Below are 26,688 nucleotides of genomic sequence, written 5' to 3'. Positions count from 1 at the left end.
TAGCTGCTTTTAATCTAAGATCTGTGTGTGTGTGTGTGTGTGTGTGTCCTAGTCTTGCAACACCCCTCCGTCCCTTCTCATCACTAGGATCGGGCAGGATTTTTCCTATTTATTACCTGTCTGAACACTGCACAGATGCCTTAACGATCCAGCTCGTGTGCAGTGTTCACAGAGGTGATGAATAGGAGAAATTTTTCTATGGGCATTCCTAATGGTGAAGAGGGACTGAGGGATGTTACAAGCCTAGGACACAGATAGGCCACTCCAATTTGACACAGTCATTTGGTACTGTCATTTGGAATAGGTTTACATATTCGCAGCTGAATTTTTATTCCACTGTGAGTATGTAAAGTGTCATTTCCCTTAACCTGCCGCGGCCCAGTGAATACCCATCCGTACTCCAGCCTACTTCTGCAGCTCCCTGACGCCCCGCTCAGCCAATTATTAGCTAAGCCAGAAGCAGCCACTACCCAGCTACCTCTATATATAATATATATATTTTTTTTAAAGTTTAATTTTGATGACACAGAACTGTGAGAGCATGGTTAAAATTAAGTAAATAAAGTAATTCACATTTTGGCTGGGTTCACACAGTTTATGCCCATTTCACTGTTCTCGTTCAGTACTTTTAATGCACAGAAATACGTGGTTAACCACATTTTTGTGTACATACTATAAAGAAAAAGCAAAAAAAAATCCTTTATAATAATGCAAGTCAATGGGAAATGGATTCTGCAGTATAGCATACAACATCTGTTTTTACCATCCTTTTACCATATACCAAACAAAAATTGCAAAACTTTACATTCAAAAGTGTGACAAGATAGAGAGATTTCGGAAATTGAACTGGGGAACACTGTAGGACATTCACCTGCTTGCTCTTTGTCCACTCCAATGTTAATTTAGCCTTGTACATGGGATCATTGTCCTTGCCATCAGATAAACTTTTGTTCCAAGCTTTAGTTTCATAGCAGATTAAGAATGGATTGTACTGCATTATTTCCAAACTATTTGCACACAACTATGTCCTGTATATTACTCATACAATGCACAAAAAACAACACATGGAAAGTTACCCAAAAGTCTCCAAGTCTACCTCTAGATTATAGCACGTGTCCTGGCACTGCCGGGTCCAGCATAGGCCTTACTTACCGAATACGTACCGCAAGAAATCACTAGCGGGTGTGTTCAGAGCGTTCAAGAGATGTTGCAGCGTAATGGCACAGTGGACCCTAGGCCACACCTCTTTGACACTCCAGGGCCACAATAAACTCAGTCAGTTTTTATTGCGGATTTAAAACTGTGCCATTTATTAATGAAGGTATGACTTTATGAAAGCACTTTAAGACACTACTGCCTATTGGGGGTGGGGGTGGGAGTTTCCAGGGAACAGACTGACATTAACAGGCTGTCAAGGCAGCAGGGTATCAGAAGTGAGTCACCTTGGCATTCTAGCAAGATCTCTTGGGATGCCTGTCAGTGTAATGCTGATGGGCATAATATGCAAAAACAGGGTCTGTGAAGCCTCAGTTATGAGTCTCAAAACGGTGATTATTTTGCTCGGCTACCATGCATTGCCCACGATAACCAGAATCCTACTCCACACTGATGAGGGGCATTACCCCAAAACAGCTGTCTGTGGATTGATTCCTGGCTTTCTCCATTTGTGTCCTAATACTCGCAACTAAGTGGTTTGGTGATCTCTCTACTGGGTTTCCTTCCAGGAGGGATTTATGGCTATTCCAGTGTTTTGAGATTTGTAACAGAGGCTCCATGGACCTTGTTTTTGCATATTTACATTTTTTAGGGGGCAACATATCAACTGAGACTCTTGACTGAGTACTCAATTTGATCTCCTTGAGCTCAGCGATTCTTGTGTTTTGTAAGACCCTGTGCTACAGAAAATTTAGTTATACGAGTGATCAGCAGATCACAAGTCATAGTCACTCCTGACCTGTCATTTAGATCACTCCCAATTTATCTTAGTAAGTCAAAACAATACTACAATATCTTTTCTATAGGTCTGTGATGTGCTGTTCCTGGCATGTCCCTACATAGCCTGGCATATTAGACAGTGTAGGGGCACCCCCCTCCCCCGAACTTGTAACACTCAGTAAATCATTGAGTCACATATTGCTTGTAGGAATACCAGAGGAACTGCAGAGAATCACAGTGATTTAAAAAAAATAGGCATAACAAAACCATAATTTTAGGGGCATTGCTAGTATTTGCTAAAACAGACAGACCAGCGGTGGTGACAGGTCTTCTATAACCTGTAAACTGAACCCACTAAAAACAAGAAACATAAATAACATTTTAGACTCTCAGACCATAGAGACACAAATAAAAAAAATAAAAAAAAAAAGATAGTTTATTGATTTTATTGTGGAAAGGCAGTAAACAAAAAAAAACTATATAAATCTGGTAAAGCTTCTCCTATACTCTACCAAACAAAAAACTTACAGCATTTAAACTAATGAAGTAAACTTTGTCAGCTCTATATCATGCTTAGACTTTGTCACAGATAGTCAGATCTCATTTGCTTTATCTCCCTATCTCTTAGCTGATGGATATTTGCAAAGTTATAAAAAAAAATTTCTTCCAAGCTCAAGTGCCATACTGCAGAATGCACACCCTCTTCTTCCTCCGATGATCCCCACTAGAGATGAGTGAACCGGGTTTGGGTTCAAGTCCATCCGAACCCGAACGTTCGGCATTTGATTAGCGGGGGCTGCTGAACTTGGATAAAGCTCTAAGGTTGTCTGGAAAACATGGATACAGCCAATGACTATATCCATGTTTTCCACATAGCCTTAAGGCTTTATCCAACTTCAGCAGCCACCGCTAATCAAATGCCGAAGGTTTGGGTTCGGATCGAATCGACCATGCTCGAGGTTTGCTCATCTTTAACCCCTACCCTTCATGATTGATGTATAGGGCTCAGCCCTGGAAACCAAGCAGGGTGGATGAGGAACAGATGTGCATGTGACAGCCTTACACAGAGTTTGCGAAAAGTCATTGCCTAGGACAGGTAAAATTTATTTTACATCAAAATCAGCAATCTTCCCATGTCTGCATCTCAGAGCATTATATAAAGCTGACAGATACCCATTAAAATGTTCAAAAGAATATAAGTCTTATTTTATAAGTATTTCCAGAATGTTAAGTTCCATGAAGTGGTTAGCTGATCTTATTTTACAGGCCTACTGTGTAAATTAAAAAAAAAAATCCTACTATTTCACAGGATCCTGCATACATACAGTACCATTAGGAATAATGTTAAATTTTGTAGACTGTCATTATGAAAATGTCTAGGGTAGAATGGCATTGCCAAACCTCTCACACGCAATACAGTATATAAGAAACAGAAGCAAGCAAGAAAATTATGGGGAAGGGGGGGTTATAGCACTTACAACTCCTTGTGCTTGTCTTCAGCCAGAATCTGATCATTTGCCTTCAATCCGTACCTATGGAGTCAAGAAAATAGACAGTATCAACATTAAACCTTCTAATAGACTACAAAGGCACTGTAAGCAATAAAATCAGGTTATTATTAATAAACACATACTAGACAAGCCACTGTATACCAAAAAACTAAAAAGGGGCATGAAAATCTAGCAAAGAAAAAGGAGAACATAAGGCGGAATCTACCGAATCCTTGTGCTTCTTTATTCTTTATTCCAGATTCTGCCCAAAAGAACTTTTGATATGTTACTGCCTCTGGGAAGAACATAAACAGCCTATTATTCCCTGTGCTCCCCAGTGTCGTCCTCCATCATCTTTGGGTCCCTGGCTGAGCGATCTTGCCTCCACTTCTGAGACGGACTGGTCTGTTGGTCAAAGCCCGCTTAGCCCATAGCGGATAGAGACAGGGCAGCACTGTGGACAGTGACTGGCTGAGCGGGCTGTCAGAACCAGACAAGTCAGTCTCGGAAGTGGAGACAGCAACACTCAGCCAGGGACTGGCATAGGACAACACCGGAGGAGTGTGAAAAAGGTAAGATTAAGTTTACTTTTTGCGAAAAACCCCTTTAAATATGAAAGGTAAAAGAAAAAGTAAATGTCAGATAGAGACCTCAAACAGGGACTGAAGTATCGGCCAGTAAGGAGATAATATGCTTACTAAGCATTTGTTTTGCTCTATTTTGAGGAGCCTGATCCCCAAAGATGGAAACTTTGGACAAGTCTCTATGAAATGTCAAAAGTTTTATTTTTATTTTAAATGACAGGTAATACTTTAGGTGAATGTTTTGAGGACTTTACATGCTGAATAAGATCATGGCATAATCCTCACTAATTCCTATACAGATTAAAGTAAACAGATTTAGCACAAGGAAGTCAAGGCAGTAATAGGTTTAACTGATTAAATGGATCAGAAATACAGATTTAATTACCCGATTACTTTCAGAGCACTTTGCATAAGGCAGTGCACATCTTCTGCTATATACTGGCCGATTTCCCGAGGAGGCCTATCTGCCTACTTTGCAGTTTAATCCGTCGTGTAGTAAGGCTGTTTGGAGCACTCAGAGCAGGGCTACCACCACTAGAGCAATAATTTATCCCCAGCCAAGCCCTTCTAATAAGTATCAATGGAGCAGCATAGCCATAGCTCCCCCTCTGGTTCTCCAAACAGCCTTACTATAAGCCGGATTAAACTGCAAAGTGCACGGAAAAGGTGCAGAGGATGAAGGTAAGAGACATGCCCTCATCCTCAGCACCCTGTGCGCAATAGGGAGCGGCTAAGAGTAGTCTAACTTGCTGATCGTTTCCCATTAAAGGAATTTAGAATTTCATATTTATATCTAATAAATAGGTAAAAGGTACAGACTAAAGACCCTATTACATGTTGAGGAGGAAGTGTGCGCCGACCTGTCGAATCACTGCTCGCCACCTCCTCGCTCACCTCTAGTATACGCACAGACATATAGCAGGGGCCACGGAAATCTACCCGGACAATCTTTAAGAGAGCGGCTGTCTGCTGCTGCCACAATTACATAGAGCGACACGCAGCTGACACTCACTGTGATGAATGTTTTCTTTCAGCATGTTCAAAGATCATGATCAGACAACCAACAGCATGTCGGCTGATCATGACCTTTTAACAAGCCCTATTAAACCAAGCGATTATGGGCCGGAACGGTTGGTAATCAGGCAAGTATGGCCAATAATCCCTTTGTGTAATAGGGCTTTTAATTGTCGCTTCATTCATCATTTATCAAAGTGCTAAAGATTGCTGAGCACTGCACTATACTATTCACAACGCAGACTATGAATGGAGCAGAAGGTGAATCTAAATACCATTACCACAGGTACAGTCTTATTCAAGAGTCCCATTCTCCCTGTGGATAGGGGATAAGTGTCTATAGTGGTAAAACTGCTTTAAGGGCCAGTAAAATAGGATCTATTTTGTGGTAAATGAAGACATAAAGGAGTGACCACAAAAAGCTGTGCTAATTTTTTCCTTTTTCCAGAAAAGGAACAAGAAGTGTCATACAGTGACTAAGAATGAGTGGAAAGCTTACTTGTCCAGAAAGTCCTTGTCCACAACAGCACAGATATCCAGGAGAGGGTTTCCCATGCCAAACAGGAGATTTTCACTGGAAAAAACAAACAAACAGCTAAATAAGCTATAGACGGTCATTTTATAACAAACATGGAGTAACAATGAACTCTGACATTATGTAAAAAAAATTGCTATACAACAGCCATGTGGTTGTGCTAAGGTTTTAAAATTGAATGGCTGAGTTTTGTTACAGTTATCTACAAAAAGTTATTGTACCAAGTCCACAACTTGTACATGGGACAGGTACTTAAAGGTCCAGGTAGCAAGCAGACACTTTTTTTTACTGCTTAATGTATTATATTTTATAAGGTCTATTCTAGGGTCTGCAACAGAGCAAACCTATCAAAGTAAAAGTGCAGGCATCAGGTTATAGAGCAGAGCTGATAATCACTTTAGAAAACTTACAATGTGGAATTTTATTAAATTCCTGTTCATTCTTTGCTTAGTAGTCAAGCAGGTTGTCCTGCTCAGTGACCAACACCCATTTCTGTATGGCCAGTCAATTGGCTCAGCTCCTCCTGGTCTATAACATTCTGCCAAAAGATTGGACTGTGTTTTTACCACGACAGGTTCCTATCATTATGGAGTCTCTAATTTAGAGTAATAGTTTTGAGAGTCAAGTATCGAGTTTGAACAAATTTTGGAATCTGGCATTAGTTTTGGACAGCGATGGTAAACCTCTGGCCCTCCAGCTGTTGCAAAACTGCAAATCCCATCATGCCTGGACAGCCGCAGCTAAAACTGCAAGCCTACATGAAACACACAGCAGCTATCACAGCACACAGCTGTGAGAAATTTACAACAAGATAACCCGTTGAGGAGGCTCTGATAGTCCGGGTTTACACTTATGCGGCAGAGTTTCCCTCCAGTGCAGCAGAAAAGCTCAGAAGGGAAACACATCTTTGAACTGATCCCATTGATTTCAATGGGACAGATTAAAGCATCCGGCATGTTAATACCACCAGACCCAGAACGTCAGAACGATGCTTGCTGCATCTTTACACCTTACATACGGAAGCAAAAGTCCCCCTTTAATCTACCATCGGCCGTGCATTATTATACAGATTGGTGCATGGCTAACTATTAAAAAAAACAAAAACCTGCTAGCTCCTCGATGGTAACCTTATTATTCAGCAGATAATCTCTCCATGTAATAAGGCCTTAGGACTATAGAGCCCATCTCCTGCAGCAAGATAGAAAAGGCAACAAGCAAAGGAGTGAAGAGCCACGTGTTTCTCTTAGCCTGTTGTGATCATCGTGGGTCTATACACCCAGGTGTCCCAGGTGGAGGAAGCTGCACTCTGCCACAGCGGACTGGCAAAGAGACGATACCCAGTGGGCTTCAGTTTTGTTTCAGAAGGGCGGTGATAACTAATCTGTAAATTGCTATTTAACTACCTGATTTAATAATCTGAAAGACCTGTGAATTACAGACACAAAGCGCATAAAAATATTCTTTACCATAACTAGACAAATCCTAGGAGCAGAGTAATTGCTGGATATCACATTTTATGGTGTATTTTTCCTGTGCCCAGTTTAAATTGTGTTGTCTGCCTATCAGATATAATGGAAGCAGCAATTTATCCACCTCTACTTAACAAGAATAATTCAACTGTTGCCCCAGTAACCACCGTCTAGAACTGTCCTCAAGAATTACCATCAAAGTCTGAAGCACATTCTAAAAAGGAGACTGACCATGTTAGCCCTATATAAGCAGTGCAGGATGCTACAGTCACCGGGCAGAGAAGCCTCTGATCTTTACACTGCTCAAGGCTACTGTCAAATTATCCATGCACATTGACAATGACAGTAAGGTAAGAGTGCCCATTGTTGCTTTATAAAAGAGACAGTATTGTAATAGGTGTTTATTTATCCATTGAATAAATTCAGTGAAATGTGTGTGTGTGTGGGGAGGGGGGGGGGGGGGACACTTAACAAAAAGCTAAAAAAAACAATGTTAAAGTCCAGGAATTTATAAGTATAACTAGTTTTATTTCATAAACTAACCAAGCTTGGACATTTAGAAGGCTATTTCAGATTTACGTAGAGCTGGATTCCCACACAGTTTTATGGCTGTGTAATTTTTATGGATTTTAGATTTCTTTTTCTACAGCTAAACGTGACATGACAGTGGTTATTTCCCTCTTCACCATGGCTATATCAGAGATGCACAAAAACAGAACTGGTCAGCTTAAAAGGGACTGGTCCCATCTCAAGGAGATGATTTTTATTAAGTTTTATATAAGGCAGCACTATATTAAAAAAAAAAATAAAAATAAAAATAAAAAGTGCTAACCCCTATATTAGGCTTAATGGCCAGAATGATAACTGAAAGACTTCAGGACTTAGCAAATAAAATGAGAAGAAAAAAAAATGCCGCTGCTGGTTCCGGAAGTGGAATTGGAATGTACTATGACATCCAGGGCCCTCTTGTCTAGCTCACACTTTGGCGCTGTGCTAATGCTTCGCTTACATGTAGCGATAATTGTCCCGTCCGTACGATTAACGATTTCAAAGTAACAATTTTTTTATTTTTTTTAATAACGATCAGCGTTTAGATGGAACGATATATCATACGGAAAAATCTTTTGCGATTGCTTAAGTCTATCTCGCACATAGGTTAAAATCGGTGAATGACTGTTTACACGGAACGATCTGTGAATTTTTGCCAACGACGATTTGAGAACATGCTTAAAAATCAAAATGAACGATTTCTCGCTCGAATTCGAACGTTATTGTGCAAATTTGCACGATAATAGTTCAGTGTAAATGCAGCATCAAACCTCTGCAGTGACAGGGAATCAAACGCTGATCGCTCGGGTTCAGATAATGTTGCCGAAACTGAACAGTTTGGCAGGCCCACTCAACAGTACTTTCTAGCTCACTCCAGTAACATAGGCAGGTTTGGGGCCCCTAGCTCTTGAGACCGATGCAGATCCTATGGATATGCCATAAAACATTCAGATAGGAATACCCCTTATATAGGTCCTGGGTCTGCTTTCCTTTGCAAAAAGTGCCTCACCTGCCCACTGGTTGTTTCTGGTATTGCAGCTTGGCCCCACCATGAACAGAGCCAAGCTGGCTATACTAAACACAACCTGTGATAAGGTATGGCATGGTTTGTAAAACAGACATGTTTTTCTAGACCAGGGTGACCCTGCACACAGAGAATTCTCATTGCATTAGTGATATGTGCATATGGGCAGATCTAATAACGGGTGGCAGAAAAATGCCCCGGTTAAAATCCACAGTTTCAAAGTTCTACAGGTAAAAGGTTGCACGTCCTTGAACTAGGCAGATGAACAAGAATTACTTGTTAACTAGGAGAAGACGAGAACAAGGACATCTAAAAATGGAATCCTGCTTAGCAACCTCAGACCATTCCCAAATACAGCCCAAAACTTTCCATTTTTTTCGAAGTTCACCCTGCCACTCACATGGCTGACTCCTTTAAGACACTGTTTACATAGAAATATTTTTCCAGGCACAAAAGGTCAATTAAATCACTTTGTAAACATGAGCAAGCTGTGATTTAAAAAAGTTTTTTTTTAAGGGGGGGTGGGGAGAAGTGATTCTGTGCCAAATCATACAGCATCTGAACAAGATAAGTTGTATAAGCTTCTAGTAGTATACGAACACTAGTGCTGCTTTAAAGCAAATCGGCTATTTTAGCAAAAGGTTTTGGAAAATCTGATCAGCAAAGTCAGAATAGAAAAAAAGAAAGAAAGAATAGTTTCTTCTTTCCATCAATCCATTTTAGGCCTGGCAGCGTAAAATTGGATTAGGGCTCAAAACATTTTTTGACGATTCTGCAAACCAGATGCGATGGGGTGCAACCATCTGCATCCTTCCATAGAAAAGGAGCTGTGTTTAACCCTTTACGTGTGAAGTTATTTTGGGTGTTGAGGTGATTTTGTACTACAGGACTAAGGGACTATTAGGGCCCTTAGGGTGCGCTTACATAGAAAGATTATCTGACAGATTATCTGCCAAAGATTTGAAGCCAAAGCCAGCAATGGATTGGAAGAGGAGAAATATCTGGCTTTCCTTTATGACCTGTTCTCTGTTTATAATCTGTTTCTGGCTTCAAAATTTTGGCATATAATCTGTGTAAATGGGCCCTTACACACACAGATATCTGAAAGATGTTTGAAGCCAGAGCCAGAAACAGACTATAAAACGGAGAACAGGTCATAAAGGAAAGACTGGGATCTCTCCTCTTTTCAAATCAATTCCTGGCTTTGGCTTCAAAAATCTGTCAGACATCTGTTTGTAAACCCGTAAATGTGTGATTCTCTGATCGCTCATTAATACTCTAGCAGAGCCTCCTAGGCTTCCATACTTGGAGGGCTTTCATTAGGTTCCAGGCTGCCATAGAAACTCATTCGCACAACAAAATTACAACTCCGCAGGGCTGTCAAGGTAGTGAGAGATCCCCATCACTCTAGCCGACCACTTAGATGCCATGGTTGCTACTGACTGCAGCATCTAGGAGGTTCAGGAGCCCGGAGTGGAGGTGCAGTAAACAGATGGCAATTGCTGTGAGTGGAGCAGGTGTAGTGCCATCCCCCAAACACACCACAGACTGTACAAAGTCCCGGGTAGCACATTTATTATCACTTTTTGAGGACAGGCAACTAAGATCTAAGCCACAGGTGTCAAACTCCTGGTCCTCCAGCTTTTGGAAAAACACGATTGCCATCATGCCACACCAGCCAAAGCAAATGCTAGAGGGGCGAGTTTGATACACTTTGTCTAAGCAGTAGGGGAGAAAAGGCATCCCCTCACCACATCTAGAAGGACATTGTAGAATAAATCAAGTAAACAGGGGTAAAGAGATATTTTTCCTATAGATGACTGGAGGTCCACAGAGGTATGTGCCCAACTATTAGAAATGTATAGCATATCCTATTGAAAAACCCAATGGGCCAGCACCTTCAGAAGTTTTACCATCTCTCAAAGTTATCCTCTATGCTGTTTTAATAGCGGGGGACTCTGGTTTCTGGGTCCCCCTGACCTTGAGATGGGGCAGTGGGTCATGCAGCTGATAAACACTCAGCTGTTTTCGGGGACTCCACAGAGAATGAAACGCTTGAATGCATTCGCAAACCTGTAGCTCTGTTCTATCAAGAAAATGAGGTCTTCCATGGGGGTACCACTGTGGGTTTGATGTTCTCTGTTCTGACCAAAGTTCCAGTTACTTTTTGGTGAGTTGGTGACTGACGAATATTACAGAGGCTTTGTACTATGTACAATGTTGCAGTTCCTTCCTAAAGAATGTATAATATAGTCATAAAAGCAGAAGTTCAGTTTTAAACACAATGAAAATGTCAAAAACATTTCTACATAGAGGTGTTAAAAGACTGTAGAAGGAAGGAAGTCATCTCTTTTGTTGGGTTCTATAGTTTGTTAGGGGAAAAAAAATTACAGAAAAAAAAAAAAATTAGGAATAGCTGCTCTCCAGGATATTATTATTTATATCTCGTCTATAAGGCTGTTCTATGGACATCTGACCAAAAAGTAAAGCCTGAGCTTGTGGCTGTGTGAGTATCTGCTTGTGTGAGTGAATATTTTTGGCTTTAGTGTGTATATGATATAAAATGTTTCTGGATGTATCCTACAAATTATATATTTTATATGCCGCTAGGTTCACACTGCATTGCAGTAGCACAATGCAGCTGTCAGCATCCTGCCAAGAAAGGAATGCCCCCCATTTCAATAGCCCAAACATAGGGTCCTTTTACACACATTATCGGACAGATTTTTTTAGGCCAAAGCCAGGAAAAGACTATGAACAGAACAGGTCATAAAAGGAAAGACTGAGATTTCTCCTCTATTCAAATCCATTCCTGGCTTTGGCTTTAAAAATCTGTGTGTAAAAGGACAGTAACATAGTTTGAGACCAAACACAGAAAGCCCCAGTCCTTTGTGCGCTTACACAAGGAAGGACACCCGTCCATCATGCAGGATGTATATCAACTGAGGACAATTAACTTAGCAAAAGTTAAAATAATGATCCTTATTATATCAACTCTGCATGCCAACCAGCAGACAATGCTCTTTGTTATGCAACAAGTCAGTATAATGTTACAGTAGGATTACAGAGGTTTTGGTGCTGGGTGACAGGAGAGCTGACCATACAATGCGAGCAACTGTACACATGCGCAGTGAAGGAAGAAACCTAGTGGCCATATGTATAACATTGATTTAAACAGAGAAAACTAATTGCAGTTACAACCCCTGTTGATTTCTGTAAAAAAAAAAAAAAAAAAAAAGAAGAAAAAAAAAAAATCAAGACAGTGCCTCTCTAATAATTTCCACATGTTAGAGGCTTGCCCCACAAAACAAAGACATGCCATTCATAGCTTCCATACACTAAAGCTTCCCACTGTGGACTAGCTGGCTGACAAAGGATGTAGGGATCTAAGACCCAGATTTAGTAAATGGGAACTATAAGAAGATTAGATGTATATAACCTGCTGACCGCTCCCTAGTCTAGTGGGCACAGGGCGCAGAGGATGAAGGTATGTCTCTTACCCCCCAGCTGGCCTCCTCCATTGATAATCATTTTTTTTTTGGGGGGGGGGAGTTAATGATTAGCAATGGATGGGGCTGGACGCTTGGAGGAGTGGTAGCAACGTCCCCAGTACTCCTAACTGCTTACTTGGCACAACCGACAGCACTGGACTGCCGCCGAGAATGAAGGTAAGAGACATACCTTCATCCTCTGCCTCCTGTGCCCACTAGAGAGCCATCAGCAGGTTAGATTCATTTAACCTGGCCATAGTTAAAAGTATGTAAAACAGAAACTGGTGTAAACTGCCCATAGCAGCCAATCACAGCTCAGATTTCATCTTACCAGAGCTGATAACGGAGCTGTGATTGGTTGCTGTATGCAGTCTTTACCAGTTTCTATAGTACACAACAGAATGATGGCAGAAGGATGCTCAGTGTCCCTCCAGTGCCCTGTGTCCCTCAGTGTCCCCCTGCCATCATCCACTCCAGCAGCCACAGCCCGCACAGCTCTGGGAGTCGGGTCGTGACATCACCATGTTATCCAGGAAGTGAAGCCTTGATGCAGTAGTAAGTGCAGGGGAAAAAAAAAGCACTTTATAAGCATTTCCTGTAGTAAGTGTATATTGGTGATTTGTATAACTTTGGGGGGGGAGAGAATACAATACTTTAATAAAAAATTTTCGCCGGACTTCTCCTTTAATAAATAAAAGTGGAATGGGTAAAAAAAAACAATAGAAATCAATGGGCACTAAGTTGATCACTGACTATGGATCTGCAATCACAGATAACTTTGCAGGATGTGTGAATATGAAGAATATCCAATAATCACTACACAGAATGAGATGTTTAGATCCTTGTATTATCTCACATTCAACTTAACAGGTCACATGTCAGGAATAGGGACATTAGAGTGAGCTGCTACTGGGGGCAGGGGTCATGGTCATCTCCTGATCCCAACAGCACTACGTAGTATTCTAGCATTACACAAACAGCAATACACGCATACGTAATAAGACCCGTGGTCTCAACTTAGTTGTTGTCATTCATTTTGCCAAGAATTTGCCCCAATTTCCATGAAATCACGTCAGAACACAATTTGTAAACCCAGCCCAAGTATGGGCAAATCTCAAAGAAGTCATTGACAATGATTTATTGTTTGTTTTTAAACACATTCTATGCTTTTTCCAAATCTTCATACTTGGCAAAGTTAAAAAAAAAAATGTAAAGCTCACACAGACATTATCCAAGTGCAAATGTGCTGTTTTAGGTCTCCACATGGACTGCATGGAAGAGCTTTCAGATATTCTGATACTCTACTTATTAACTTTAACATAACACCCCGGGCAGGGTTGCAGCAACCACAGGAAACAGCACTGCATATTTGGAGGAGGGACAGAGAACAGATGGCGATACCCATGCACAATCTACTTTTCCCAGCTGTGGATTTACACGGCCGTTTACGAGTACAGGCAAGGCCAATGTCTGTCTGTAGAGGTTCCTGCAAAACCTGCATCAATCCCTCATCGAATGTCTATTAGTAAACACACTCCCTTATAGTATACAGCACTGTAATGTTACACAGTATTATATAATGCAGCTGCATGCATCACACACCCAGTAGATGGCAGACTACCAGATATTCTGCTTATGGCTTTAGTGTATTCAGGTCAGTATTCTACATCCGCAGCTGTACAACTGAACTAGGAGGGAAAATGCATGAAGAACAGTATGTAGAAGAAGTAGATGGGCCCTAGACAACCATTCGGGGCTCACAATGCCTTTATAGGGGCTATGGATCCACCACACACACAGTCCAGTGCATGATATGAGAACAGTTCCCCACTACACAAGTGTATTTTTGTTGTACTGTCCCATTGCAATTTGTTTATCTCTGCATGTGACCACACATGACCAGACCGTAGGTCATATTGTCCAGGGTTGGCAGGGAATGAGTGCTCCTTATCAAGAACAAAAATAACTTATTGCCACAAATAAATGGAGGTTTCTGAGTGTCCCAATGATACATGCACATTAAAAAACTGTTAAATGGAGAGCTTTTACAAATAAAGCGTTTTAAAAGCAGCTTTTATTTTATGATTGTTTTAGGTTATTTTGCTGTTTAGTGCCGAGAGACCTGACACTGGCTCTCTGCTGCCCCTTCTGGCTGTATCAGGGCTGCCTAGTAAGCTACACACAGTAGTCCATTCTGCAGGGGATCAGTGTGTGTAGCAGGGGCGGGATAGACTTTGGAGGACTGTGTAATTAATGGCCAGAGGAACAATGCAAAAGGGTACAGTGGGAACCACAGTGAGTGCTGCCCGAAATGGTGCCAAGAGTCCCTCCTCAATGCTGTGCGCCATCTGCCGCCACTAAACCAGCTGTATGTACAATAGCAGGGACGGTCCTCCTAAGTCCAACAGGTGCCTGCTACACATAGTAGCCAGAAACCGCCATTAAATTATAATTTAAAAAAAATGCATATAGTGTAGTTTTTTCCTCAGAGTACCCCTTTATAGGGGTTATCCAGCACTACAAAAATATGGCAACTTTTTCCTCTCTCTTCTCTCCAGATTAGGTTACATTGTAGTAAATGGAGCTTAACTGCAAACCACACCTGAACTGGAGACAAGAGAGGGGGGAAAAGTGGCCATGTTTTTGGATAACCCCTTTAAATTTATAGCTGATATATTGGCTGTGAAGAAGCTTTTATATATATTCTAAAAATGATCACTATGCTTATCCTAATCCTTAGAACAGAGCTTCAAGAGCTGAAATCAATAGCAATATTGTGGAGAGATCTATAAACATAGAACGCCGCTTTCGCTCCAGATATAATTACAGCACAATTAGAACTAAACCCAGAACCGAGAAACTTGGCAGAGCTAGGAGCGCAGAGACAGAAACGTACAAAGACGTCTCAGAATGCATTCATATACTGTAATTGATAAAGTTTTCTTTTGTTCCCAAAAAATTGTTTCTTTTCCATTATCAGCACAGCGTTTGGCAGGAGTATATTTAGTGTGTTCCTTTAAAGGATATGTACCCCTTTAAAGCGAATGAATCAGGTACATGGCTAAGTTTTTTATATGAATGCTGATGCCGTGGTCCTTTTTTTTTTTTTTAACCACAGCCAGTTCCTGTGCCGGTCTATTCCCTTCCACCGCCGGCCAGCCCAGCCTGACCCCCAGTGTGACAAACTCCCCTCCCCTCTGTGACGCTGCTCCATTAGAACCAATACAGCTGCGTCACAGAGGGGCGGGGTTTCATCATACTGGGGGCGGGCAGGCCTGCCTGCCTCTAGTGCTTCAGGACAGGCCAGTGCCTGGGAATAGACCGGCGCCATGCTCAGGAACCGGGACATCGCCATTCTATTTATATAAAAGACTTAAAGTGAGGGTCCTATTACACTGAGTGATTTTTAACGATTAACGATAAACAATTGCAAACGAGATTGTTTATCGTTAACCTGAAATCGTTCACCATATTACACAGAACGATAGTCGTTAGTTACGATAGTTACTATGATCGTTTATTCCTTCTGATCCCAGAAAAACAATGAACAATGTGCAATTGCACTGAACGATTAGTGAAAAGACGCAGAACTTGAGCGAGCGAACGTGGAATTACAGCGAACGATTAACGATAATTTTAGGTTCAGATCTAAACAATCAACGACATACGAACGATTTTTCAATCGTTGCCTGCAATTACACAGAAGATTATCGTTTAAATTCGAACGATTTAACGATTTTTCGCACGATAATCGTCCCGTGTAATAGGGCCCCGACTGTACCACCAGGCCCAGGCTGAAGCACTGGAGGAGGCAGACCCACCCTCAGTAGGAGGGAACCCCAGCCCCTCTATGATAGGGTCCTATTGATTCTAATGGAGTCACGTCATGGAGGGGCTGGTGTTTCTTCCCACTAGGGGTGGATCGGCCCGCCTCCAGTGCTTCAGCCTGGGCCTGGTGGTAGTCACTTTAAAGCGATGTACATGATGGTACATTTGCTTTAAGGAGTGATTATCTACCAAATCAGGCATATAGCCACTCATGTAACATGAAACAAAGCCAGCAATCTAGCGGAACAGTGCTCATTTACAACACAGCACCGGCATTTAGAGACGACACAGGGGTTTGCACAGAAGGCTCAGACAGACGGGGGTGACCAACCCCCCTTTCAGTAACAGCGCAACTCCTGTCAACAGTTTGTGTTGCAGTTTAGCTTTAAAGGAGAAGTCTGGTGAAAATTTTTATTAAAGTATTGTATTGTCCCCCAAAAGTTATACAAATTACCAATATACACTTATTACGGGAAAAGCTTATAAAGTGCTTTTTTCCCAGCACTTACTACTGCATCAACGCTTGACTTCCTGGTTAAAATGGTGATGTCATGACCCAACTCCCAGAGCTGTGCGGGCTGTGGCTGCTGGAGAGGATGATGGCAGGGGGAAGCTCAGTGTCCCTCTAGTGCCCTGTGTCCCTCAGTGTCCCCCTGCCATCATCCTCTCCAGCAGCCACAGCCCACACAGCTCTGGGAGTCAGGTCGTGACATCACCATGTTATCCAGGAAGTGAAGCCTTGATGCAGTAGTCTGTGCAAGAGAAAAAAAAGTACTTTATAAGCATTTCCTGTAATAAGTGTATATTTGTATATTGGGCAATACAATACTTTAATAAAACTTTTCGCCAGACTTCTCCTTTAAGGACAGATGTGGCGCTATTTTTTTATATATCTAAACAGAAAAGAGCTATGTTTTTCCAATCATCATACATTTCCTGGCAGAGTATGGAATCACCACACTTCACATAGTGATTCCTGAACACATTGCAGATATACATCAGTGACCTGTCAAAAATGTTTGCCGACATACATGTTCCTGACAGGTCTATTGACTTTAATAGACTTAATGGGATCTGTCAGCTGCAGATCTCCTTGGATAGCCATTAGGGTATAAAGGAAAATTGTACTGTTCCTGAAGCCGGTGGTGGTTGCTAAAATTGCCTTTTTATTTCTTAGCAGAGTCCCAAAGAGAGGTAGTAAAGCTGTTTTAGGGTACAAACCCACTTGACGTATTTGCTGCGTGAATCAGTCTTAAAAATAAGCAGGCAAAACGCAGGTTGGCTTTATACAATTGTTCTGCGTTAAATACACAATTGCGTATTTTTGAAGCGTGAAGCTTGTTGTTAGCAAAGCATCAGTTGTTAACAACCTGTGCGAAAAACTGATGCTTTGCTAACAAGCTTCACGCTTCAAAAATACGCAATTGCGTATTTTAACGCAGAACAATCGTATAAAGCCAACCTGCGTTTTGCCTGCATATTTTTAAGACTGATTCAAGCAGCAAATACGTCAAGTGGGTTTGTACCCTAAGTGTTACAGCCTAGTGCCCCTCCTTGCTCATCCTCACTTCCCAGCCCCTTAGCTGATGTACCATGATCAAAGAGGGGCTGAGGGAGAGGGTGAGTGTGGGGGTGTACCAAACTGTGGCATTCAGAGAGCTCAACCCCAACTCCTTGACACTTGGCTAATAAATGAAAGGAAAACTTTTTTTTAAGTTGTCAACCACCATCAGCTTCAGGAAAGATACATCATGTCACTTTTTTGAGCGGTGAACCACGGCAGTGAAGGAGCACACGCTCTCCCATGGGCTGGCGATAGCACACCGAAAAAAAGAAGTGGATTCAAGTTCTTACCATTTAGGAAATGCGAAGCAATACGCATTGAAATAGTGAATGCCCAAGAAAACAAATAAAACACAGTTTGTGGCACAACGGTAAAAATTATTATATATATATATATATATATAAAAAAAATTTTACCGTTGTGCCACAAACTGTGTTTTATTTGTTTTCTTGGGCATTCACTATTTCAATGCGTATTGCTTCGCATTTCCTAAATGGTAAGAACTTGAATATATATATGAATATTATGGGATGCCTGTTTGGAGAATAGGGTGAAAATGCATTGGGCAAGGAAATAAGACTGGGACTTTTATCTGCTGCTCTTCAAAAGGATGAAACAACAGTCACATTTTCCCCCTTGTAAATGATAGGAGGTTGTAGGTCAGGTAAAGGACCAAATGACAAGCATCACCTAAACAGTCAGTCAACGCACAGGGGAAATTTAAAAAATTTTCTTCAATATACAAGGGGCAACTATTCAAGACAATTTTAACCACCCTTAAATAGAACAGGGATTATTATTAGTAAATAATTAAGTCTGCCTTAAAAGCCTGAGTTTATTGATTTTCCTGTACTTTATCTGGAAAACCATCTCATTAATTACAAACAAATGATACTAAATTACTGTATGGTAATTACCCATCATCTTGTGACTGTGGCCCCTGTCCAGACATGGGACATATTAAGCTGAGCAGATAAGGGACAAAGGCAGGTGACAGGCAGGTGAGAGCATTTCCAAGCTGCAGGTCCCATGGCTATTCTTTGTATGTAGGAATAAATACCTACTGGTCCAAACAAGGACAACCAGAGAACGGGCCACAGGTGCCCTAGGCTTGTACGTGTGGAGGGATGGATGGCCAGGTGTGCCTGCCACTACCTGGGGAAAAGATGGCACTATAATACAGTGCCAAAGCAGGAAATGTAAATGGAGTAGACTTTACCATAGGCTGTGCTCACACTATGCAGTTCTGTGTTTTTAATATGATTGAGGGGCACTGTACATGTTTGTCCAAAAGATCAGAAAACTGGATACTGGATCAGTACAAGAGAGCTCACCCTGATCTTAATGTATGCTCACATAGGGCAGTGAACCCAAGTGGGGCGGCTCGCTTATTAGCTGGTTCCTGTGCTAAGTGCCACCAGAGCACGTTCTGACAGTCAGATTAATGTAATTGGACAAAATGATCTGGATGGCGTCCCAGCTCTATCCCCTCCAGCAACTGCTGCCCTGGCACACACAGGGTTAAAGGCCATTAAAGCATTTCAGGGGAGGTTGTGGAGCCAGTGTAATGTCAGACAGACATTATCCTATGATCAGAACATTACCCATATGGAGAACTTCCCTGTCATGTCCTGGGAATCACAACAGGTGCAGCAGCAGCAGGAGCAGCACTCCTCCCTCATCCCCCCAATATTCCTGCTGACCTGCCATCCATAGGAGCCAGCAGGATACAATCGTCTCCTCCCTGTGACCAGGCATCACACACAAACTGGCACGCCATATGCCTGCATGCTATATGACAGCAGCACAGGGGGCAGGAGAGGAGACATGCACATTTAAAAGTTGTCCACATCAGCAGAGATGACAAGACAGGCTGCACAGCGGTGACAGTGGCAGGGCACACAGCGCCAGCAGGTGAGCACAGGCAGGAGGATTACCTTAAGGCTGGCATCTTGTCCCAGTCCTGTGGTGAGAATGGCAGTGGGCAGCTTGCTGGCACTGGGTAGCAGTCTGTGCAGGATGCAGCGTGCTTCAGCCGAACACAGCTATGATTCCACCGTAAACCGGAAGCTCCGCCCCTCTGCGCCCTGATTGGCTAAAGCGCGCCCTAGCATTCTCCGCGCGCAGCATCTGGCCACCCCGCTCTGAGGCGCTGCCCTCAGCTGCCCGCCGCCCCGGACCCTGCTGCTGCCGGCGATAACACGGGGGCGACCCCCGGCTGAGGAGATAAACACACGGCTCCTCACCCTGCTGCCGCCGCCCTCTACTGACCCCGTTACATAACAAGTCCACACAGACGGTATGTATGCGCTTCCCGTGCACTTACTCCTAGCCGTGCAGACTGCCCGTTATAGGGTGCGTCATCTTCACACCTGGCTAGCGCTTACATTGTGTATACTACCCAAGATTATCCCATCCATGCAGCACCTGGTCGCCCAGATCTGCAGTATCCAGCAGCCTATACTGCCAGCCATACAGCCACAGCGGGGGCTGCATCAGGTCAGCCTCACACCATGTACATTATACAGAATATTGCGGTAAGGCTTTGTTCACATCACAGGCATGGACCCAGATAAAGCCGGCTAAACACTATGGGGGAGATTTATCAAGAAGTCGGGTCCTATTAGATGGGCCGATCAATAATGTAAATGAGTGCAGATCTGCTAGATCAGCGATTATTTCCTGGGCCTATTACATGGGGTCGATAATCGTTTAGCAAGGACTGCACGGACATTGTTATCGATAGTCCGTGGAGGGGTAATGCATGCCGGTTTATTCAATCGGTACCTGTCGGCTGCGCATCACTATTACACATAGCAATTGCGGTCAGCGGATGATGATTTTAGGTCTGGACCTTTAGGGGGGTATTACACGGAACGTTTATCGTTCGAAAAAACTTTAAATCATTCGGATTTGAACGATAATCATTTCCTGTAATAGCAGGCAACGATTAAACGACCAACGAGAAATCGATCGGTTAATAGGATCCGGACCTATTTTTATTGTTTGATCGTTCGCACATCGTTCGGTGGAATAAAAATTCACAGCTGAAACATACGCAATAGCGACGACTAAACGACAGCAAGAACGATCATAAATAACGATCGTTTCGTGTACTTGGGCGAACGATTTCGGGTCGTTTGCCTTAGCGGTCGTTTAAGATCGTTTATCGTTAATCGTCGGGAAATTGCTTGGTGTAATAGTACCCTAAGACACGATCAGCCGATCACCGTCCATAGTGCAGCCTGCAGCAGCACTGCGTGGATGCATCATAGTGCTCCGTGCTTTACAAAGCACTATGCTGACTCTACATTGAGATAGTGATCCATGTGCCAAGACCTGCTCTGCACTACATGTGCTTCTTTACTGTGGCACGGATCGCGGCCCCGTACTTACCTACAGACAAATATATGGGACCATTGAAAAACAGTGGTCCTACGTTTGTCCACAGTTGCGTGTCTGCCACCACAGAAAGAACTACGGATTTGTGAATGTGGCTTAGGGTGCCTTCACACCTACCGGATCCACAGCGGATCTCACTTCTGCGGATTCGAAGCGAGAACCGCTACGGATCCGGTATCAATTTACCCCTATGATAGCAGCTTTAACTATGTGCTTTAACTCCCTGGTGCCCGCAGCCCCGCCGTCGCATCCCCCATCCCCGGCGGCGGCACATCCCCCCCCATCCCGGCCACATCCCCCCATCAGCCAATCTCCGGCCCGCCGCCGTGAGCATACATTATCTGCTCGGCGGCGCGGCTGCAGTAAGGCTCCCGGCTCCGGTCCCAATCCCGCTCAGCTGATCTGAGGGCTGGGGGTGGGCTGCAGGCACCAGGGAGTTAAAAGCACATATTCACAGCAGGATGTTAATCCCGCTGCAAATATGTGCTATCATAGGGGTGAATTGATACCGGATCCGCAGCGGTTCTTGCTTCAAATCTGCAGAAGTGAGATCCACTGTGGATCCGGTAGGTGTGAAGGCACCCTTAAAGGGGTTATCCAGCGCTACAAAAACATGGCCACTTTTCCCCCTCTCGTCACCAGTTTGGGTGGGGTCTTGAAACTCCGTTCCATTTAAGTAAATGGAGCTTAATTGCAAATCACACCTGAACTGGAGACAAGATAGGGGGGAAAGTGGCCATGTTTTTGTAGCACTGGATAACCCCTTTAAGACAGCTTGATAATTCTCCCCCCACATTCAGATTGGGTACATTTGTTTGGGCTCTGACCTAAAAGTGTTGCTTGGTACACTGTTGGGTTCAAGCCTTAAAGGGGTTATCCAGCACTTTAAAAAACATGGCCACTTTCTTCCAGAGACCGCACCACTCGTCTCCTGTTCAGGTGCGGTTTGCAATTAAGCTCCACTTTAAAGGGGTTATCCAGCGCTACAAAAACATGGCCATTTTTCCCCCTACGGTTGTCTCCAGTTCAGGTGCAGTTTGCAATTAAGCTCCATTTACTTCAATGGAACTGAGTTTCAAAACACCACCCAATCTGGAGACAAAAGTAGGGGGAAAGTGGCCATGTTTTTGTAGCGCTGGATAACCCCTTTAACCCCTTAACGACATCGATCAGGGAAGATGGCCTGCTATAAATCATAGCAGGCCATCTTAGCTTCACGGCACGGGGGGTGGTTAACACCCCCTGTGCTTACGATCGCCGCTATAGGCTGATCAATTCAGATCAGCCAATAGCGGCGATTGGAACCTTTCCGGGTCATCGGTGACCCGATGACCCGGAAAAAAATGGCGGTCGGTGCTGTCAGAGGACGGCACCGACCGCCATTACTGTAAAAAGTAATGGTGGTCACCGTGCCACCGGCCCGGTACCGGCCGGCCGTTCACGGCGATCGGGCCGGTGTCACGGCGATCAGAGTCACACAAAATAGTAAATACCTGCCCTGGACCCCTCAGCTAGGTAGCCGAGGGGTCCAGAGCAGGTATTTGTACATTACTCACCTGTCCCGGGCTCCTGATCGGCGTCTTCCGGGTTCGAGGCGTCCTCGTGTTCGTTCGGGTCTTCGGCTATTTTCGGCTCCAGCGTCTGCTTTTTCCGTATTTTGCGCTCTGCTGCCCTCTAGCGGCTGATATGTGTAATACACTTATCAGCAGCTACAGGGATGTTCAGAATGTAGAAAAAGTTTTGGTTTTTTTTTCAAATTTTTTTTTCTATTTTCCGCACCCTATCGCCGCTGAGTGTTGATCAGCATCGCACGAAAGTGCGCTGCTAATCAGCAACTCCTCCTTTTTGGCGTAGGGTGTTTTTTTTCTATACCCTACTGCCACGGTCTGCTGATAAGTGCCGCACATAAGTGCGGCATTTATCAGCAACTCCTTTGTTGGCGTAGTTTTTTTTTTTTATACTTACTGTAAAAAAACACGTAAAAAACACTACATTACACCACACTACATTGAATAAAGTTTGACACTACACCACTACATACCCCATATACTAGTCCCCGTATAAAGATGGCCCCCAGGGTGTTTTCGGCGTCAGAGGGATACGTTATTGCCTCAGACACCGAAACAGCCAGTGAGGATGAATGGGGGATCCTTCTTTCCTCCATTCATCCTCATCATCCAGTGACATGTCTGGGGGTAGCGTAGCGTACGCTGCCCCCCAGACACGTCTTTTCTGCCAGTACCGTCCCAATAAGAGATGACGGTATGGTGTGAAATTCTACAAACTCTGTGAGAGTACCTCTGGGTACTCTTACAGATTTAGGGTACGTGCATACTGCGGAGTGGTGAAGGATAACCCTTCATGCATTCCGCAGCTGGCACCCGCTGGCGGACTGATGCGGGCGCGTGTCTCCGCCCGTGTCATAGACTCCATGTTATGCATGGGCGGATTCCATCGTCCATCCAAAGAATGAACACGTTGGACGGAGAGCGGAATCCGCCCATGCATAGAATGGAGTCTATGACACGTGTGGAGACGTGCGCCTGCATCACTCCGCCGGCGGGTGCCAACTGCGGAATGCACGAAGGGTTATCCTTCGCCATTCCGCAGTGTGCACGTACCCTTAGAGTGTATGTAGGAAGGGACACCCGAATCCAGCCCCCAGATGCCCCCCCCCATCCTCGGAACAAGTGGGAAGATCGTCCGGAAACTGATCTTCCCACTGCTGGATAAAGGTCACCACCTGTACGGGGATAACTTTTATACCAGCACCCCCTCTTCCGGTCCCTCGCTGCCCTGTAGCTTGCGGCACGATCCGAAAATATCAGAAGTAGTAATAGCGCCCTAATATTTAGCAGCCATGGAGCGGACCCAGTGCTTCTGGATATGAAGGACCCCGTATCGCACCAGGACAACATTTTCCAGGTGACATCCCCCATACTGGAGAACAGGAGACCCCAGAAGAAGTGCAGAGTGTGGCGTAACAGGGGGATCAGGAAGGACACCATTTTCCAGTGTGACACCTGTCCTGATCCCCCCGGCCTCTGCATACTGGATCGCTGCAAGGCGCACCACACGTCACTGGGGTTCTACATTATCTAAATTCTGTCCCTTATTCCTATTTCAGGGGTCACGTTGGTCCGGGGATTATTCTGATCGCCAATATGGAGTCGGGAAGGAATTTTTCCCCTGTGATGAGGCTACTGTTGTCTTACGAGGGTTTTTGCCTTCCTCTGGGTCAACACAGGTTGAGTTTGATGGACACCTGTCATTTTCAACCTTATAAACTAATAATTGGCCTAATACCCCAAAATAAATTAGAATTGTCCCTTTTCCCCAGCTAAGTAGGTATGGCCGCCATTCCCATAAGAGGATGCCATGATGCAATTACAAAGCCTCTGTGCGGCCAGGACAGTAGAAACCCCCCACAAGTGACCCCATTCTGGAAACTACACCCGATAAGGAATCTAACAAGGGGGGCAGCGGGGATATGGCCCCCTGGTGACGGCCACATTTGGGACGTGAAAATGAAAAAAATTGTATTTTTTATTTTCTCGGCACATGTTCTACGTAAGTGCCCGTCACCAGTGGGGTCCATATGCTCACTGCACCCCTTGTTAGATTCCTTATGGGGTGTAGTTTCCAGAATGGGGTCACTTGTCGGGGGTTTCTACTGTCCTGGCAGCACAGGAGCTTTGTAATTGCGACATGGCCTCCATCCTCCATTCCAGTCTCTAAATGGCGCTCTGTCCCTTTGGTGGCTTGCCCTGTGCCCATATGGCACATTATGCCCACATGTGGGGTATTTTCGTACTCAGGGGAAACTACCCTACACGTTTTGTGTTCATTTTCTTTTTTAACCCCTTGTGGAAATGGAAAAAAAATCAAGGCTAGACCAACATTTAGTGTAATTTTTGTAAAATTTTTACTCTAAATCAGGGGTCTCAAACTCAATTTACTCGGGGGCCGCTGGAGGTAGAGTCTGGGTGAGGCTGGGCCGCATCAGGGTTTCCACAAGAAAAGCTCTTACAAAAACATTCCAATGTCATCAAATGTAATTATTATTCAGATTCAAATGTCTGTATTGACAGTTCCTTAACATTTAACTTTCTGAACATGAAAGTTACATCAGGTGAATCACAGGGGACGTCTTCATTGATCGGAGTTCTTCCCTTTTCATGATCTTCTCCTTCTCTCCTGGGCCATTGTGAGAACTTCTTCGAGCCACGAATCCACAGAATCTACCAGAGAAACATATTAGGCTCCTCACTCTGGCACCATCCTCATCTCTCTACTAACTGCACATCTGTATTGGCCCCTTTACAGCCCCATTTAGTAGGTAGGCTGACTCTATCTGATCCACCTTATAGAATATGCCCCCCTCTGTGTACAGATGGCCCCTTGCTCAGTCTTCCATATAGATGGCCCCCCTTATCTCCCCCCATATAGATGCCTCCTTCATGTTGCCCCCTTATCTCTCCCCTCATATAGATGCCTCCTTTATGTTGCCCCCCTTATCGCCCCCCATTTAGATGCCTCCTTTATGTTGCCCCCCTTATCTCCCCCACATATAGATGCCTCCTTTATGTTGCCCCCTTATCCCCCCCCATATAGATGCCCCCTTATCTCCCCCCCATATAGATGCCTCCTTTATGTTGCCCCCCTTATCTCCCCCCCATATAGATGCCTCCTTTGTTTCCCCCTTATCTCCCCCATATAGATGCCTCCTTTATGTTGCCCCCTTATCTCCCCCATATAGTTGCCTCCTTTATGTTGCCCCCCTTATCTCTCCCCCATATAGATGCCTCCTTTATGTTGCCCCCCTTATCGCCCCCCATTTAGATGCCTCCTTTATGTTGCCCCCTTATCTCCCCCCCATATAGATGCCTCCTTTATGTTGCCCCCCTTATCCCCCCATATAGATGCCCCCTTATCTCCCCCCCATATAGATGCCTCCTTTATGTTGCCCCCCTTACCTCCCCCCCATATAGATGCCTCCTTTGTTTCCCCCTTATCTCCCCCATATAGATGCCTCCTTTATGTTGCCCCCTTATCTCCCCCATATAGTTGCCTCCTTTATGTTGCCCCCCTTATCTCCCCCCATATAGATGCCTCCTTTATGTTGCCCCCTTATCTCCCCCCATATAGTTGCCTCCTTTATGTTGCCCACTTATCTCCCCCCATATAGATGCCTCCTTTATGTTGCCCCCTTATCTCCCCCCCATATAGATGCCTCCTTTATGTTGCCCCCTTATCTCCCCCCCCATATAGATGCCTCCTTTATGTTGCCCCCTTATCTCCCCCCCATATAGATGCCTCCTTTATGTTGCCCACTTATCTCCCCCCCCATATAGATGCCTCCTTTATGTTACCCCCTTATCTCCCCCCCATATAGATGCCTCCTTTATGTTGCCCACTTATCTCCCCCCCATATAGATGCCTCCTTTATGTTGCCTCTTTTATCTCCTCCCCATATAGATGCCTCTTTTATGTTGTCCCCTTCTTAACTTTTCCCCAATATAGATGCCTCCCTTATCTTTCCCCCCAAATAGATGCCTCCCTTATAAATGCCCCCCCCCCTTTGTAGATGTTGTCCCCATATCTTGTAGCCCGCAAAGTAGATAAAGAACAAAACAAAAAAACAACTTACCTAACACATCGATCCCCCGTCGCAGCTCCCTTCTTACGGACGGCCCCCGGCTGATGCTGCCTCCCTGGGGATGTCCCCGGGATTCCCAGGCAGCACGCGCACCAGGGAGCTGTGTGCGCCAGGCTGTTACTTCCGGGTCAGCGCTCCCTGACC

The 26,688-nt window shown here is 44.2% G+C and overlaps 1 protein-coding gene across 2 annotated transcripts in view; it reads right to left on the bottom strand.

Moving 5' to 3' along the window:
- The window catches only part of ADK (adenosine kinase), a 138,635-nt gene that overhangs the window by 85,405 nt on the left and 26,542 nt on the right, over positions 1-26,688 (bottom strand). Inside the window, exons 1-3 of one of the 2 annotated variants that reach the window (XM_069980843.1) lie at positions 19,421-19,520; positions 5,523-5,597; positions 3,414-3,467 (exon numbers count right to left, since the gene is read on the bottom strand). In XM_069980843.1, the coding sequence (XP_069836944.1) occupies positions 3,414-3,467; positions 5,523-5,597; positions 19,421-19,434 (143 nt within the window). In that variant the 5' untranslated portion in view covers positions 19,435-19,520. Of the gene's footprint in view, positions 1-3,413; positions 3,468-5,522; positions 5,598-19,420; positions 19,521-26,688 lie in introns of those variants that run through there. The other variant, XM_069980842.1, reaches the window with a different exon arrangement.

This window comes from Dendropsophus ebraccatus, chromosome 8, assembly GCF_027789765.1.
Source record: "Dendropsophus ebraccatus isolate aDenEbr1 chromosome 8, aDenEbr1.pat, whole genome shotgun sequence".
Classification (NCBI taxonomy): Eukaryota; Metazoa; Chordata; class Amphibia; order Anura; family Hylidae; genus Dendropsophus; species Dendropsophus ebraccatus.
Note: the sequence above shows the minus strand (reverse complement) of the source record. Positions and strands in the feature narration are given on the sequence as shown.